General features: G+C 42.0%; 1 protein-coding gene across 1 annotated transcript in view; it reads left to right on the forward strand.

Moving 5' to 3' along the window:
- LOC126236548 (uncharacterized) overlaps positions 1-13,608 on the forward strand; it is a 74,021-nt gene that overhangs the window by 45,285 nt on the left and 15,128 nt on the right. The window contains exon 2 of the mRNA XM_049945948.1: positions 6,460-6,612. Within this exon, the coding sequence (XP_049801905.1) occupies positions 6,460-6,612 (153 nt within the window). The remainder of the gene's footprint in view (positions 1-6,459; positions 6,613-13,608) is intronic.

The following is a 13,608-nucleotide window of genomic DNA, read 5'->3' on the forward strand; positions in this document are numbered from 1 at the left end:
CACACACACACACACACACACACACATATATATATATATATATATATATATATATATATATATATATATATATATATATATAAGCAATACCTTAATATAAACATATTACAAGTTAGCCAATGAACAGAATTAAGGAGCTTAGTTTCCTTTGATCCATAATATATCTAGATACTACGTGAAAAGATGTTTCAGTCCACACCCAATGACTTAAGGTCCACATAAATCAAACGTGCAGTCCCTAACGTGACAATCAACCTTCAGATAGGTATTTGAAATTGCAATAGAAAACTAATGCCACTTCAGTAGGTCGCTAATGCAATAAGCACGGCCCCTACGGCCACAGACCAAAATACACACGGCCTCTATCCGACCATAAAACATAATGTGACCTATATTTATCATGGCCACTTGGCTTTCATACACACAAGAAATTATTAAGAAACAACAACTACCACTAATTCGTAAAACCAGAAAATGCTAAATCTATAACTAAATTAAGAAATGACATTCAAGTGAACCAGCTACCTTCAGCGTGCCACTCAGCACCAAATACAAACTTACAAATGCGAAGCGCTATTTCTAGCAACTTTAGTAACATAATTTCATGGCTGTTCCAGAACATAACTCGCCTCGCCACCACTGCAGTGAATGTTTTGCTGGCCACTAGCACGAGCAACTGCAACAGTCAACAGTCCTTAAGTACACAATAATATTCACTATATATAGAAGAACCCACCACAAAAGCTTGGCGATTAATTGTTTCTTCTTCATGTGAAATTCACACGCCATCCATCCACGTAGCTCTCGAGGTATTAGTAAATCCTCGTCGCCAAAGGCCAGCCGTGTCAATACAACTTAAATGCTTTCCGGCAGCGGTCCATGCTTCTTCGTTGCTCCAACTCAACCGGTCATTACGGCATACGGCCGTGCCACGTGACATGGTGTCGCCAACTCCACACAACGACAACATCGAAAGCACGTCACGTCACAGACCGACTCGGCTCATGCGCGGACCCACTCTCTCGACTTGCGCACGCACGCCACCATAAATAGCCTGCCTCAAAGACGCAAAGAGAATAAGGCACAGGGACAACGATCAAAGATGGAAGTAAGAATCTATATCGCCTGGCGCCAGAAACCCACCGGCTCACTAGTGTTTGCAGGGTAGTCCCACATCCACAATCGCTGTGTACAGTCATAGACAGTGCAGTGTGGCACAGAGAAGACGCCTGCAGACTCTCTGGTGTGGAGGGCCATAGGAGGAATGGAAGCAGGCGAGTCGCAAACTGATGAGGCCCTATGGCTTAACGTGTTTCTCGGATGAGGCGACATCATAGCGATCGAAACGGTTTCCCATAGACAAGGACAGGGCCGACGACGTGTGGCATCAGAAAGAGAGGACTGTTGTTTGGCTGTAGGGGCACGACGGTACCGCCTTAATACTGCACTACAACTGGCAACTGACATCGAAGCATTACCTGGACGTGTTGTATCGAGACAAACGGTGTATAGAAGACTTCGACAGAGTGGCCTTTATTATTGGAGACTTGCTGTCTGTCTACCTCTGGCGGCTCTTCACAGAGGGGAACGTCTAGAGTTGAGCCGACAACATGCCACCTGGACGGTCCAACAGTGGGCTAATGTTCTTTTCACAGATGAGTAGCGATTTAGTACGGTTTTGCATGTGGAGCGCACGTGGAACACAATTTCGACACCCAAACATTGTGGAAAGCGACCGGTATCGAGGAGGATTCCTAATGATGGGAACAGGAATTATGTTTGCCACTCGAACATCTCTTCATGAAATTGTACGGGTGAATCAGCAAGATTTAACTGCTGCCTGGTACGAGGAGGTGATCTTGGGACCTCATGCGCGGTTGCTACGAGGTGCTGTGGGCCAAGACTTCGTATTGATGGACGATAACGTTCGACTTCGTAGAGCACGGGTGGTTGATGTTTTTTTAGAAACGGATGATATTGCAAGCATGGCGTGGCCTGCTCGCTCTCCCGATTTGAATCCCACAGAGCACGTCTGGGTTGCATCCGGAAGACGGGTTGCATCACATCAGCATCCACCAACCATTCTCCAAAACTTGCGAGCGGCTCTGCAGGAAGAATGGTCGTTATTGCCTCAACAAGAGATTGATGACATCATTCATCATTCACACTATGTCACGTCGTTTTCAGGCCTGTATTGGCGCCAGAGGCGCTCACATCCCATACTGAGCACATTAACCAGTTGTCAGAATGTGTGTGCAAATCCGTTAATTTGAAAAAAAAAAGCGAAGAACATTTTTATCTACCATTGTGCATGTTTCAGTTGCCTACGTTCTGCTTTCTTTACATTTTTTCTACTTTACTGTCACTTGGTTATTCTGTCTTGTGGCCAAATAAACGCAACCGTTTTGTTGCTTTAATTTTGAACACCAGAGTATTTAGGAACTCTCTTCTAGATTTAGTCCACAAGAGTTTTCCTAAATCGCCTAAGGCAAATACCGAGACAGTGCTTTTGCAAAAGACATGACCGATTTCTTCCGTTATCCTTGCCCAACCCGAGCTGGTGCTCTTCCTCTGACGTCATCACATTGGAGCGTTAAACACTAACCTTCCTTCCCTCCTTCCTGAAGCAATTTCCTGAAAAACACAAATTAACACTCGGCAACTCTAAACTCTGTCTGGAAGTAACAGCAACTTACACTAAAGAACCAAACATTAACATTACGACCGCCCTCTTAACAAGTTTTTGGATGTCCATCTTTGTGACTGGAGGTCTGAGGGATTTCGGTAGTTTACTTATGTAGTAAGATTGAACACCTGCAGCCGTCCTTACGATGTTATTTATCATATGGCTTCCAGTTTAGGTGCTTCAGTGCACATCTTTAGGACTTAACTTACGCTGAGGGGGTTAACACCATACGTATACACTATTCATCATTGCCAACATCTATAACAGGTTTTCGCAGACTACCTGTAACAACGCTATTGGTGGATGGAGAGACAAAATCGTTGTCACAGGTATCTGCAAAAACTTGTTATATATGTTGTTCACAGATGAATCTTGTACACGGATGGTGTAACCCCTTCGGCGTCAGTTAAGGCTTGAAGCCGGTGCACTGAAGCGCCGAAACTGGTAGCCATATGATAAATAACATCTTCAGGTCGGCAATAGGTGTTCTGTGTGTGTGTGTGTGTGTTTGTGTGTCTGTATGTGTGTTACTATTTCTATTAAACAAGGAAGTCAGACTGTGTATGCAATTTTTTTCTGGAACATAAGATTTAGACTCAATGCAGAGATTAGAAGTTCCGAGCTTAACTATCACTACCAGTTCACATTTTCCGTTTCGTCTTCGCCACACTTTTTGTTGTCTGCTCACTCTAGGTCTATTTTGACCAGTAACTGCCCAAGCAGGTGTTCCCTCTCAGCATTTGGCTGCACATGGGCTATGTCAGGTCTGTAGAGATGGGCAAAACCATTCTTCTCAGAGATCAGTCCAGATCCACTTACTCAGTAGAATGAACTAGCTCTTTTTCGTGACTCACTCACAAAAATATAGGGAAGGAAGACACCTTGCTTATTTAATTCAGTTTACTGTACCACAACTTTATCTTACCTGCTCCAGTTTTAAAAGGACATAGAAAAAGGAGTAATAAGTTTATGTTGCATCCCAGTAGTTTTGAGTTTTAAACATTCTCCATTTCGTCTACCGTAAAAATTAAAAGTATTACAAAAAATTCTAAATATTTTTTATCAAGTGGGAAAATTACAAAATTAAGACTGATTCATGTTTTGTTTTCATAAGTGTTATGAATGTAATTAATGTAAGTATATACAGTCATCATTTTCAATCAGTAGGACCATATACGTATCCAAGAACGAAAATTTAATCAATATTATGATTTATAAATAAAATTGGACCTATTATATTCGAAGTATGTCAGATTTTTTGTTTGTTTGTTTTTTGTTGTTTTTTTTGTTGCCTTGCACAGGCCACTGATGTAGCTGGGAGCTGGGATACACAATATTTTCAGAATCAATTGATATAGCGTTGAGTACTGCAGTTTTCTAGTTTCCCGCCAGTTTAAGGGATCGCTGTTTATAGACAAATAAGCCTCAGACATATATTTGTCTAGTTCGACAATTGCCACATGACAAGATTCATGATTTCCTTGGAGCTGAGAACACACTCCAAACGACCATATTTTATCTATAACAGCTGATATATAATTTTTTGGTACCTCCATAGAAACCAGAAGTTATCTCTTTCAGAGGCCAGAGACAAATTCTCAGAAAAATAGTAATAAATGATCAAAAAATAGAAAGAGTATTCATTCGAATTAGGGAATACTACCTAACTCATGACAGAAACAGCCATACAAAAGAGATCAGAAAGCTTCGATTACATTAACAGAACAATCTATGGAACCCTAAGAACTAAAGTAAGGAAGGAAACTCTACCTAAATTCTATAAAACGAGGTCAGTGCCAACTACGACAGTTGGAAGTATATAAGTGAATCGTGGAGAGTAACAAAAAGAAATGAAAAAAATTACAGGCATTGGGGATATGACTCTTTAGAAGAGTAGTTGGGCACACACTATCTGACAGGAGGGTGTATACTTGCATAAAAAAGAACTGGGAGTAAAAAGCTTAAATGAGCAGATCAAGGAACATAGGAACAACTACAAAGACTATGTCACAAGAATCGAAGACGACAGAATACCAGAACTAATGATGAATTATTACCCAGTTGGCAGAAGATCTTTAGGAAGATCGAAGGAAAAGTATAAAGGTCAACAGCTTCGACCTAGAGGATGTAATAAACAAATGCCTAATACATACAGGAAGAAGAAGGAGACATATATTAAAACTATTATAATTTTTTAAGTAATTGTGATTTAATAAGTACTGAAACTACATATAAAACCCTGGTCGAGTGTAAGAGGGATCCTGAAGGCAGTAATCTACCACGTTAAATAAATAAATAAATACATGCACTATCATATATGTAAAAAGTAATTATATAAATATATACCATTATTATTATAAAGAGAAAGACTTGCAAAAGAGCCAATGTCGGATGGAGATATGCTTAGTCAAGAAAGGGAGCTGGTCAGACAGTGAGCTAGGTAAGCCAGTGACTCAGATCAGCTGATGAGGTGGTCCAGCCAGTGAGCTGTTGAGAGGGAAATTACTTCTGAATGGCTTCATGCTCCACTCTATTCAAGCAGTGGCTGAAGATCACTGCTCATGAGACTCACATCATAGCTGATATCACATTCCAACTGTGATGCTCTTTCAAAGACTGAGAAGTAACTACTCTCTCAAACATTTATTGGACTTATGAAATTTGAGATTTTCTCTTCAAATCTTTTCTAACTGTTTACAATGTTCCACAGTAATGGAGGGGAAGCCAAGACAAAAAATTTAACACAGCACATTTATGGTCTATGAAGTCGAGAAACTGCCTCAAACTGGCCTACAAAAACTACCTAAGCTAGAGCTCATGGGTATCACATGAGATTTGCAGTATTCATTCACTCAGTTTCTGCAAACCATTAGTTCTAGAGAAAAAAATGGATATTATCTTTTTTGTAGGAAATGTAATGTAGGTTAATTTCATACTGGGATATGTTTTCGCTAGAGGCCGCGTTTTTCGAGTGATTCAAGAAAAGCGTACAAACCTCCCCCCCCCCTCCCTCTCAGGACATCTAGTATGTCATTCATAGCATTTCCTCCTACAATTGAAAAAATGTGTAACTACAAATTATTTCTCATACCTTTTTTGGGTTTCATTGTTTGAGCAATTAAGCAGAGGGATTAGTCATCTATTTTGTTAATATTATTAATTACTAATAGTTTGCGCAAAAAGAGCGAGAGAATATTGAGAACCTCACGTGAGGCACATACATTGTAGCTTAGGTAGTTTTTGTAGGCTAGTTTGAGGTAGTTTCCTGACTTGATAGACCATAAGTGTCTTATATCAAATCGTTCATGTTGACTTCCTCCACATCATTGTTGAAAACAGATACCATTTGCACCCCACATCAAGTGGGAAAGTATTTTCTGCATTAACGTAGTGTTCTGAAGAACAGGTCTTTCTTCTTTTTCTATTCTTTTCATGGTTGAGAATAGCTGCACACATCAGCAAGATTTGCAAGTCCATATAGGCATATCGTCAATAGTTCCTTTTTTGCGGATTCAGAAATGTTTCCTTCAGTGTGGAACATGGGGCTCTGTTGCAGCAGCCTCTCGCAAAATCTTCGTCCTGCTCACTACTGTCACCAGACACTTTGAATCAGGTGAGCCACTGCTCCTTTTTTCCAAATCACTGATCGCTCACTCCTTGGAATGATCTGGCTTGTTGAATCAGTTCAGGTGCGCATCGCCCATATCTACAACTCTGTAGGGCGCTACTGCTGATGCCAGAGCTAACGTGATGCACTTGTGTGATTGTTGCAGGTATTGTGGGCTGGTGTGCTGGTGGCATTGCTGGTGGCAGAGCTCGTGCTGAGCGCACCACAGTACAGTGGGGACCCAGGCGAGGGCCGCACATTTGGGCTGCTGCACAAGAAGAAGAAGAAAAAACTTGGATGCCGTGGACGCTCCTTACAGGTGAGCCACGGCTGTGTATCGCTAACCAAAGACTCGTAAAAGCTTCTGTTTTCAGCCCCATGCAGTTGTACTTATATCAGTGTTTCGAACATTTTTTTTCCAAGGATCCTGACGAGAGCAGTTCTTAGAAAAATGTCTGGGACACGTCAAAGTATTACATTAGTAGATGTAATACACATTTCAAGTGCATCTGTAGCTAGGGGCTGTACATCTGAATAGTTCTACCTTAGCTTGTGTACCCTAAGGCTATAGCCGCGCGGGGTTGCCGCCTGGTCTACGGCGCCTTACAACGGTTTGCGCGGCTCCCCCGTCGGAGGTTCGAGTCCTCCCTCGGGTATGGGTGTGAGTGTTGTCTTTAGCGTAAGTTAGTTTCAGTTAGATTAAGTAGTGTGTAAGCATAGGGAGCAATGACCTTAGCAGTTTGGTCTCACAGGTACTTGCCACAAATTTCCAATTTCGTAGGGTTACAGGAAACTCAGTATAGGTTTACATCCCCATGTCTGAACAACAAACGTAGTTACACGCTGCCTGACAAAAATGTCAAGCATGGTTGGATGTCAATGTAACATCGTTGGCAGGTGCGTAAATGATTACAGTTACAATTATCCTTGACAGCTAAAACGGCCACCAGAGTGCATTAATGTTCTTCGTGTTGAGTATCATTACCAGGTCTATTAGGGTAGGGTAAGCTGTCCTAAAATTGATACAGTCGAAACTTTCCAAAAAATGATACACCCGGTCTGTTCATAAGAAAACCATACCTATCACAAATATTGCTACAGTTAATTAGGAACACCTAGTCATAATTTGTTTTTCCGTTAGATACTTCAGTTTGGAGTTAAATTTTAACGAACATCGCTTTCAGACTGAAAATAAACGTGCAAACAAATCTCTAGTAGACCGAAAGCAGGAGAGGCAGAAAGCTATGCCTGTGAGTGAAACTGTCGCAAGTGCACAAAAAATAAAGGAAACTGAGCAGACAAATCTGTTTCCAGCACCTCTCTGAAGAGTTACAACAGCAAGGATGAAGTCGATCCCTTTGCAGAATCCACATTAGATCCTATTGCAATGACTTATTCAGCGCATGTAGGTGGAGGAGATTATATCTCCGCTAAATTTTGAGGAGGAAAGATGAATTCATAGAACTACAGATATGTCTGCACCTGCAAAAAACACTGGACTGTGACCTAGGAGTTATGTCTCTTACTTCTGTGCACAAGGACAAAACAGTTTTCCAGTTAAATGAAAAAGACATTTCTATTATTAATAAGAGCGATGTGATAGGGAAACTAGCAATTCGTCATGCTGCCACTGGAGTGGGAAATATCAAACGAGACATCTGCTGTGTGTTTAAATGTCCTGGTGATCTTCATGAAAAATATGAGGTAGTGATTATCTTTGGCGTATCCCTTATTTTTGTATTAGTTTCAAAATATTAAGCATAACTGAAACAGTTCCTACCCTTCCTGGTTGACTTTATAATATTAAAAATAGGAAAAAAAGGGGTAAAGAAATTCCTGCAATTCTCTGTGACGTACATTTCATGCCGTAAATATCCTAGAAATATCCCCACAGAAAAACCCCAGTTATATATATGTATCGTTTTTTGTGTTCTCTAACTCATTTTAGCACCTCAACCTTCTATCTTCAGTGTACATAACAATATCACATGTGTATCATATTTTGAACGAGCTGTATGATATTTTAAAGAGTTAAATAAGTGTCAACTTAAATCAGCTTAAACTCCCTAATAATTACTGTTTTTTGCTAATGGTTCATCGTTTTCTTTCAAAAATAAAGACCAATTTTTCAATTTTGTGTGGTATTTAGATCCTGTATAAGGAGCATGAACACCATCAGATGTTGAGGGATCACTGTGAATAACACGGAGATGCTGTGTAATCAGCACCTCACAGAGTTTGAAAGGCCAGCCGCTGTGGCCGAGCGGTTCTAGGCGCTTCAGTCCGGAACCGCGCTGCTGCTACGGTCGCAGGTTCGAATCCTGCTTCGGGCACGGATGTGTGTGTTGTCCTTGGGTTAGTTAGGTTTAAGTAGTTCTAAGTCTAGGGGACTGATGCCCTCAGATGTTAAGTCCCATAGTGCTTGGAGCCATTTTTTTGAGTTTTAAAGAGGCCTAATTGTGAGTCTTCGTTTTGCCAGCTAACCAAATCGTGCATTAACCAGAGTTGTGGGGCATTCGGATGTGACAAGGCCCGATGTTGGACTTCTTAGGAACTGAGGACAAACATACTGTTGCCAAGGATTCGGTCGACCACGTCTGCATCTCCACAACGGAGGATCATTGTACTGAGCACCAAGCACGTTGTAAGCCTTTACATCTGCCCCTGACATCCGAAAACAAATAATAGACTCCCTGCAACATTCTGTGCCATCTTGCACCATTGATGGGATACTAGCAACAGCTACAGTACGGAATTAACGTTCGAAGCGTAGGCTGCAGTTTATACAACAACACAAACCTCTGTCCTTGGAGCTGATGAATAGCTGATGAGTAGCTGATGAACAGCTTCACATTATCTTCAGCGATGAATCACAGTTTTACACTACCCTGGATGATCATCGTCGGCGTGTATGGCAGTGGACCTTTGGATAGGTCCCGTTCTTCCAGTGTTTTGGAGTGGGTCGGTGGCGTAACTCATACCGTCATGATGTCATGGTGTTGGCAACCATGAGGTGTGAGTTCGTGCCACGACTGGTAGTGACTGAGGGAATTCTGATGGCTCAACAGGGCGTCATGGACGTTCTGCGTCCTCTTGTATTACTTCTTAAGCGACAGTATCATGGTGCCATTTTTCAACAGGACACTGCCCGTCCTCACCATGAACTGCCTGTGTGATGTTGAGGTACTCCCGTCGCCAAAAATACCCAGATGTGTCCCAAATAGAGCACAGCTTATACCTGTTTGGACGGCAACTCTTTCCCGCGCCAGTATCTAGGATATCAAGGATCAGATGCGACAGTTGCGGGTCAGCTTCACTCAGGAGAATATACAACTGCTTGATGAAATAGTTCTCAGCCACATCGGTGAATACATGCGTGCCAGGGGGATTGCAACGCTATACTGATAAGCGGATTCATTCCGCTAAGTTCGTTGTAAATTTGACTCGATTTTGTAATCGCCGAAATAGCGTCATATACACATCAATCGAAGAAAGTTTCATTTGGTTTCTTCCTCCTCTTCTGTGTGCTTCACTTTTTTGTGAGACACTGTATGTTGAATTTCCTGTTAACAATTTTTTAGGTAACGCTGTACAACTAACCCTCTAGATGATGTAGCGACTTATGTGAGTATTTACGTAAATCACATTATGTGGTCATATTTCATCCTCCACTCCCTCTCCAGTGTACGCCCTCTTTGCGGCAGCAAGATCTGCGCTGAAAGGTGCATCCACAATTTGTCAACATCGTTGACGTGTTTTCCGTCAGAATGCGTAACCGGAGAGAACATGTAAGGAACATGATGGTAGACGCCCACTGGAAGGTACCATAAGAGTTATGTCTTATCAGTTATAGTGCTAGATATTTTGTTCTGAAATGGAAACGATAGAGAAGCACTGAACGTATTGTAGGCCTTAGAAATTATGTTTTAGGCACCAGTCAACTCTAAAGTTTACCGTACCTTGTTAACTATTCCAGAGGACTTTCGTTGTAGCTGAGATACTAAGATCTGCGACGAACTTTTAGTCGAGAGGCAATAAAACTCGGTTTACATAGTCGTGCTGCCACCCGGAATTCACAAGACACATACTGCCACAAACAATGAAAGAACTCCTCAAAAAAGAAATATTTTGATGCCAACGATTAACCTTTTAATGAGAAACACGTTCTCAAAAGTGAATATTTGCAGCACATAGTTTTATTGTAGCTGACAGAAAGACTGTAGAAACGGTAAAAGGAAATAATTTGGAATCTACCAAGTTACAGGAAGATAAGTATGTAGAAAAGGTGATACAGTAGGAGAAAAGCCGTCTTAGCAAGAGACCATTCTCGAACGATAGACGAGTGGTGGTTCTGTAGGGGACAGTGGAAAGTTAAAAATCGTATCCACAAAGACGATTACCCATAACACCAAAAGAGAAAAGTCTAACACCGAGGAAAACGAATGCGCATACGTCAGAGATCAAGGCTTCGGCTCTAGTATTCGAGACCTTTCAACCATCGTTGTTGCGATTTCAGTCGACGATACTGAATCCTTCACCGGCTAACTGTACGGTTCAGCAGGAAATACCATATGTAAACACACGAATCGAAGTCCCTCATCAGCTCTATCTAGCGCACAAGTTGAGCGACATGAGAAAGAAGTCGACATGTTCCCAATGACATCATGGTACTCAATTTTTCGTCACCAAGATCTACACTGGCCGACAACCTATCATCAATAATGACCATGGTGAAATGTACGTCGGTGTATTATGGTTACGGATTGCAGAATCCACTTCTGCATATTCAGTATCGGTAAAAATAGCAAGAGGAAAAAAAGTAGATTAATCAAATTTCGTGATTATACGGTATTTTTCTAGGTAACATATTTGAGTGATTAACATTGCAAGATCATAAGTTAAAGAAAGCGCAAGATAATCCATTGCAAATGTGAAATGCTGGTACATTAATAACCGATGCAACAGCCAGAATATTGAATACAAGCCTGCAAACGTGCATGCACTGTATTGGACAGGTGCCAAATGTCAGTTTGTGAGATGGAGATCCATGCCTTTTTCACTTGGTCGGGCAACACAGCGACGGATAATGCTGTTTGTGGATGACGCTGTAGTTATCCGATGATGTCCCATATGTGCCTGGTTGGAGAGAGATATGATGACTATGCAGGCCAAGGCAACATGTCGACACTCTGTAGAGCAAGTAGTGGTATGTGGACGAGCGTTATCCTGTTGGAAAACACCTCCTGGAATGCTGTTCATGAGTGGTAACACAACAAGTGGAATCACCAGATTGACATAAAAATTTACAATCAGGGTGAGTGCGATAACCACGAGAGTGCTGCTGCTGTCATACAAATTGCACCCCAGATCATAACTCCAGCTGTAGGTTCAGTGTGTCAAACAGGCAGACAGATTGGTTCAAAAATGGTTCAAATGGCTCTGAGCACTATGCGACTTAACTTCTGAGGTCATCAGTCTCCTAGAACTTAGAACTAATTAAAAACTAATCTAAGGACATCACACACATCCATGCCCGAGGCAGGATTCGAACCTGCGACCGTAGCGGTCGCTCGGTTCCAGACTGCAGCGCCTAGAACCGCACGGCCACTCCAGCCGGCGGCAGATTGGTTGCAGGTCCTCAAATGGCCTCTTTCTAAGCAGCACACTTTTTCATTGGCACAGAAGCCGAACCAGCTTTCATCTGAAGATGCAACTCTGCCCTCCAATGAGCTCTCGCTTGACACAACTGAAGTCGAAAATAGCGGTGGTTTGGGATCAGTGGAATGCATGTTACAGGGCGTCTGGCTTGGAGCTGTCCTTGAAGTAACGATTTGAACAGTTCGTTGTGTCACTGTGGTACCAATTGCTGCTCAAATTACTGCTGCAGATGCAGTGCTATGCCCCACAGCTATACGCCGAACACAATGGTCTTCCCTCTCGGCAGTGTCACGTGGCCATCCAGAGCCCGGTCTTCTTGCGACCTTGCATTCTCGTCAGCAACGCTTCCAGCAATCATGCACAGTGGCTACGTTCCTGCCAAGTCTTTCTGCAGTATCGCAGAAGGAACATCCAGCTTCTTGTAGCCCTATTACACGACCACGTTCAAACTCAGTGAGGTGTTGATAATGGTGTCTCTGTCGCCTTAATGGGATTCTTGGCAACAGCACCTCACCACATCTAATCTCAGAGGTATCTAACTCCCACGACCGTACAGCATGTGTTTGAAGCAAACTTGGTTTGAATCCTCATAGTGCCCGTATTAGCGCCAGTCTTATGTGATTGGCACGAAATTTTAATAGACATCGTCTTTCAGATGTAAAAACACACCTACCAACTTTCGTTCATGTCGCACAACTCTTTCTTGGTGTTGTAAACTTTTTACCGTCAAGGTATATCATGACTTTTGTTGCTGTAACTTACCATGAGCCGGGAATTGTATGTCATGTCGGTGGCGAAGTCTCTGATATCTAGACAGAAAAGTAAACACGTGGAATAGCACAGACATTTCTACAGTAACACTTTGGTGACGGCGATCAGCTCTCGAATTCAGCTCAGACGATTAAAGGTGGACTGTCCACTTAGCGCTGGAAAATAAGCAGAAGTCGTGAACTGCTCATCTAACTCTAGAAAAAAGGAAGAAGTCGATGGTGTTGTCATATTGGATATTCACGCAAGAACTGCTTCAGGCAGAGCACGTTGTTGCGGATCGATGTGGGTTACAGGGCAGAGAAGGGTCTTTGACTTCTTACTCAGAGATGCAGCAGTAAGCACTGAACGTAGTTATAAAACATGTAGGCTTTGCGAAGGGTCATTCATATGCACAGCATAAGTATTGTGCTGACCTGTAACACTCTTTTCCACATCGCTTGTATTTTTTATACCAGAAGAAATTCCTATTCTTTCAAGCTACTCATGGTGACAAGGAGGTTCCTATGGCTGTCACTCTTGTTTCCAGTCCCAGGTGAAAGACTTCTCTGGCACAACAATTCATATGTTGGTCCTTTGATAAGTGCTTTATTCTTCTAATGGACACGTTCACAAACACGCTAATTTCTCTAACTGCATGGATAACTCTTTCCTCCAACTATTTTTTCTTCCTGTCTATGTTCCTGGGAACACTTTCTAAATAATCTTCGAATATTGACGGACACTGTGATGATCAATGAAATCTACCTGTATTTATTTTCTGGCATATAATCGAGGTGCCAGCAGTAGAGACCCATATTTAAAAGTCTGTTTGATATTCTTACCTCACGTAAAATCGTTTTGTCAAGCGTTGTCCACGGCTTCAATTGAGGTCTGAAATGATAATGAG

The sequence above is a fragment of the Schistocerca nitens genome, chromosome 1, assembly GCF_023898315.1.
Source record: "Schistocerca nitens isolate TAMUIC-IGC-003100 chromosome 1, iqSchNite1.1, whole genome shotgun sequence".
In the NCBI taxonomy this organism is placed as follows: domain Eukaryota; kingdom Metazoa; phylum Arthropoda; class Insecta; order Orthoptera; family Acrididae; genus Schistocerca; species Schistocerca nitens.